Raw genomic sequence first — 5,329 nt, 5'->3', positions numbered from 1 at the left:
TTTACTTGTACGGATGTGTAGCTATTTTTGCTCCCAATCTGCCAGCCTCTTCTGTTAATAAAGAGTGGTTTTATATTTATCCACAACTGCATTGTTACCAACATGAGAACTAATTTTGCTGGTTCAAGGTAACCTTGTAATTTATTATTTTTTTTGGAAGAAGTTTGAGACAGTGCAAAGTCAGTCTTTTTTCTATTGAGTGGATAACAAGCTCCAGAAAAGAGCTGTGTAAACTGATGCTAATTTTGAAGTCTAAGTGAGTAGCAGAGAAGGACCATGTCTACTACATTATGATTTTTCTAACCCTGTTCCCTGTTTAGTACTTGAGGAGTATACAAAGGGTGTAAAAGCCCACCATTTACCAGAGACACTGCTTCAACATATACAAGTTACCTTAACACACATGAACAGTTGCGCTTTATTTCAGGGCTGGTGTTTCCCCAATAGCTGCATGAATTACAGTCATTACAAAACAGTTTTCCATGAATGACATTGACTGATTACAGTTGTGCATTTACCTTTACTCAGTCAGTGACAAGAAACACAAGTTCCTCCATTGCTTTTGAGAAAAGAATACTAATCACATTGTTTCATAACAAGCTTCAAGGAAGAGTGATGCAGAACTGAACTCAGTAACAGCTGCCCCTCTGCTTTCCAGAAGTGAGCCGGTGGCTGCCACTGCCCTTGTGAGGGTGGTAAAAACCTAGTCATGGCAATACAAAAACCTAATTAACATCCTTCACCAAAATAAACTGTAGGCTTTATTAGTAAAGATTGCTGACAAGTGGGAGGGGAGGATGCACCCTTCCCACTGGATATAGTAGATGCAACAGCAACATACACCTCCTTCAGCTTGCAAGACATAATGTACGTCTGCAATAAGCTGCAGCAGGAAGAGACCAGTGCCTTAGTTCCTCTGTCAATAATCAAACCTCTCAGAGGAAAGATGAATACAATCTACTCTTGGTGTGAATGAATTATAAAGCTTTAATTAAGACTGCAAAAGCCTTACATCAAAGTGCTGTAGTTCTGGTGCAGAGGAGCAGTGAGCTAGTCAAACAGTGCTCACACTGATCATTCCTTAGAAGGGATCCTTTCCCTTACTACTGCAGCAGATGTTCAAGATCTCCTTTTGTGTTAACACTAACCAGTTTTAACAAACTTCAAATAATTCCCAGAACCACACCATGGCAAAAAAAGGGATCTTAGCCAGTATAAGTGTGTGGCAGTGGCCAAGAGCTTCAACACTATAGAGTTAGAGCCCGTTCAAATTGTCCAGAATACTAGTTAGTTGTATAACCAACTCCGGACTGGTTCAGTGAAAGATACTTGGAAAGAAGAGTGATGTAGCAGAATTAAGGCAATGCTACTGCCATCATTGGCTGTTTGAAAATTTTTCATCTCATTTATTCAGTCTTTTCATCCTCTGCCCCTTTGAAAAAGGGCTTTGCTGCTGCAGCATTTTAATGCCAAGGGAAGGCAGAGGAAAGCCTTGACTTGTACTTTTTAAATGGTACAACCCATCACTGTGCTGCTGCTAGTCATGACGGTCTCACCAGCCTCAAATGCAATTAGGCAGGTGCTCTGGGCCTTGCTCTGTGGTGCTTGTTTTAGAGGAGGAAGCAAATAAAAAATAGGATGCAAAAAGAAACACCCAGTCAGATTATTACTGAAGAACTTGGTCATTGATAGTCTCACTGTTAGCACTAAAAGGCCATGACGCATAAGCCGGTGTCCACGGTTCCAGCTCAGGTTTGAGATAAAACTTGCTGGAACCATGGGTCCCAAAACCAGCTGGTCATAGCCCTTATTCTCCTGAGGTAGATACAGTGCGTTCCATGCCATGGGACATGGGAGGTCCTTTAACTGAAGCCTTACAGAGCAGAGTCCTGCAAGGACAGTAATTACTGCAAGAGTAGATTTGGGAAGAGCAGGGATGCCTCCCAATGCCCTTGCCCAACATTGGCATACTGTATATTATGAAGAAACCAGTGATTATTTTTCCAGGGGTACAGGTCAGCAGTGCTAGACACATTACTTTGCCGTGTACTTTCCCCATTTGCAGGTTATGCTGAGCACTGCTCAAGGAAACAAAGCCTACTTCCCTTTGATACAGGAAGCCTCTTCCCAACCCCTTCAAATTTCACCTTGCTCGGTCCATTCAATGTACTCCGCCTTTGTTCAGCGACAGCTTCCTAAGTCGGTGCGAGTAGTGACAGGGTTGGATCCAAGTGCCTGCCTTGTCCAAGCATCACAATGCAAACCCCGTGCACCCAGACAAAATTTGTGGTTAAACAGGGTGCTTTAAAAAAGCTGCTCCTCTTCAAAAGTGCAGTTCCCAAATAGCTTAGCAAGACATTTCCTCCTTTCATAGAGAATAGCTGCCCTATGCTTCAGAGGAAACCATGCTCCCCTGGGAAAGGCACCAAACAAAGCTTGGAATTCTCCACAATAACACTGCCTGAAGCTAGCCTGGTTGCCAGGACCTGGCTGCTTCCAGTGCAGGCCTAGCCACAGATCAAAGGCCAAACTTTTGAGCACTGCCTATGCTCAGGGGAGAATTAAACAGCAGGGGAGAAGTCTGAGTAGCTGCGGTGCTTGAAAAAGCACCCCACCCCCACAAGAGCTACTCCTCACCCTGCTTCCACGTCTCTGCCTTGTTCCTTTATAGAAAACGTGGGAAGCCCGAGTGAAGCTTTTTCTGAAAGACCTCAGGCAGGTTTAAATGTTTCTCCTTGCTAGCCAGAGATAGGATTGGCACCTTTAGAAACTAGAAAGAGGTCCAGCAGGATGGACTGAATAAGTCGGCCCAAAGGCTTGTCAGATCCCTTTGGCTCTAGGCACTGCCCCAGGATGCTCTCAGCAGTGTAGTGAGCACAAAACACTTTCCTGGCAGCACAAAAAGGGGAAGGGGAGTGAGGGGGTGGGGAGTGGGAAAAAAACCCAAACAAACAAACCAAAAATCAGTGCAGCACAAAACCAGCTAGAAAATGCCAAAAAGGATCAGACCCAGGACAGGATTTCAGGTGAAAACCTCTCACCTTCCTGCTCAAGAACAAGATGCACTAGCTGTAGAGACCAGAGTGGCTGTGCAAGGAGCACCACAGTAAATACCTCTGCAGACAGCATAACAAAGCCACTTGCTTGGTATAAACAGTGCACATTTAACACTACATTCACACAAGCCCAGGAGACCACATGGCTAGGCAGTTCTAGCCATAGTGAGGATACATGGGGAGGAATCTCTGTCCCTGCTAAGAATCAGCTGGAGCCTTCCCCCACTCCAGCAGTGTGGGCATGTGATGCAGTGCCTTCCCCTGTTTGCATATTTATATGCACTGCATTTGACTCTGCTTTTACAGCCTGCCTCATCAGGGCAGGCAAATGCCTTACAATTTCCATTCCAAGTAAGATCCCAACCTAAACTGAAGGCCAGATTTTTAAAGGTATTTAAAAATACCATCTTCAATGGGAGCAAAGTATCTAAATACTTTTAAAAACCTGGTGTTAAGCATACATGTAAGGGAATAACCCCCCCTTCACATGGACTTTGCTCTCAAAGGACATGGAACAATGATGTCCTTCACAAGCCATTTGCTAGCTGGGAGGGGGAAGAGGGGAGTGAGCAGGCTGGTGTCACTACCATACACGGGCACTGGGCACAGTAACATGTCCAAACAACCCCCGTGCCAAAACACTGGGTATTCCCTGGCACTCTCAAATCACTGAGATTACTCACCCTGCTGGAGGTGGGGGAAATATCCACCTTGGAAAAGTTCCTTTCCAAAAGGCTTTTTCTGGCAGAAGGGCCAACATAGTAAATACATCTCCTTCCCCAAGACATGGGCATCATTCACAAAGCAAGCAAAAAAAGAATCCAAACAAAAAACCAAACACCCAAGAAACAAACGCCAGAGGGCAGTAAGCAAGTACTGGCACAGGATTGCCAAGTAGCCAATACAGGTGCTGGGAAGAGCCTGGGACTCTTTATACCAACTCTCAAAAGGCAGAGCCTCAATCTTTACAGGCTCAGTAGCTCTAGAAGGCAGAATCTTAGCTCCTATTGTTTTCATGGAGGAAAAAAATAATCAAAATAAAAGGAAAAAAGAGTAACAGACATTTCTACATGATTATGGGATGCTGCTCCCCAAAGGGGGCCCCAAGCTGGGCAGAAAGGGTTCTCCCTAATGAACTGAACCCCAGATCATTCTCATTATCTTGTAACTCTCCATACTAGCTGACAGCCACTTGCATCAGCAAACAAAACCTTCCTCCCTCGTCAACAGACCTTTGGCTGGTGACTAGGTGCCAAACAGCCAGTGCTGCCTTCCCCAGCCAAAAAGACACCAGCTTCCTGCATGTTCTTTCATACAATGGCATGAGAGAGCGAAAGCATCTTGCAGGAACATTTTGCTCCCTTCACTTTGTGTTTAATACATATGTTTCTTCTGGAAGGAAAAAGAAAAGTCTGTTCCCCCCACCCCAGAACTTCACATCCTTAAGGCGTCAAGAGTTTGGTAGTCAGGATCCATTAGACAGCTTGTTCGAAGGGGTTCTACCCCCACCTCTTCTCTCTGAGCTGCCTTGTGGGATCAGCTCTAGGTTGAGTGCAAGGGGATGACAAATTTGCAGCCAAAGGGTGAGTGGTAGTTGATTCCCACTTCCTGAAAGACTTTTTGTGGGATGCCGATGTCACACAGGTACACCCGGCCTGCCCTTTCACCTAGAGGCAGGGGCAAGCCCAAGGCAAGAGACCACTTGGCATCGATGCCCTGCTCCATTTCACATATGGGAGGGTCTATACTGAGGACGGGTGCTCGGTTCTTGTTAGCCCAGTCCACAGCTGCTTTGTACCATGGCTGATCTCTCAGAAAGGCATTTTCATGACAATCCAGGCAGTTTATCACCAAGTCAACAGGGGTATCAGGGAGATCTGAAAGGGAAAGAGACATCTCAATGCAAAGCAAGTATCAGAGTAGGAAAGACCTGAAAGCTATCTACTGAGTAAGGCCCAGATCCCTCCCTCCCTTCCTAAAAATCCAAGAGTTCTTCCAACCCAGCTAGAGGCAGCCACCTAGAAACGGTCCGCTGTAGTGCTCAGGATACACTGGTAGTTTGGCACAGGTGCTCCCACACCATCTGTCCTCAGTCCAGGGATTGTGCATGGTCACTACACTGGTGCACAGCAGTTTGGGCCCGTGGGCAAAAGGGTAATTCAGGCTGTGGCTGAGAATCAGTTTGGATCCCAGGCTTCTGGAGGAGTATCCATTCATGGAAGCCATCTGAAGAGGTCATCTACTAGAACAGCTCTATCAGCAACTTTCGATTA

At 45.7% G+C, this 5,329-nt stretch overlaps 1 protein-coding gene across 2 annotated transcripts in view; it reads right to left on the bottom strand.

Moving 5' to 3' along the window:
* Positions 1-389: 389 nt before the first annotated feature.
* EDC3 (enhancer of mRNA decapping 3) overlaps positions 390-5,329 on the bottom strand; it is a 40,136-nt gene continuing 35,196 nt past the window's right edge. For both annotated transcript variants that reach the window (XM_006273147.4, XM_059714886.1), the window contains exon 7: positions 390-4,933. In XM_006273147.4, the coding sequence (XP_006273209.1) occupies positions 4,599-4,933 (335 nt within the window). In that variant the 3' untranslated portion in view covers positions 390-4,598. The remainder of the gene's footprint in view (positions 4,934-5,329) is intronic.

Source organism: Alligator mississippiensis, chromosome 11 (assembly GCF_030867095.1).
Source record: "Alligator mississippiensis isolate rAllMis1 chromosome 11, rAllMis1, whole genome shotgun sequence".
Lineage (NCBI taxonomy): Eukaryota > Metazoa > Chordata > Crocodylia > Alligatoridae > Alligator > Alligator mississippiensis.
This window is presented reverse-complemented; position numbering and strand designations above follow the sequence as displayed.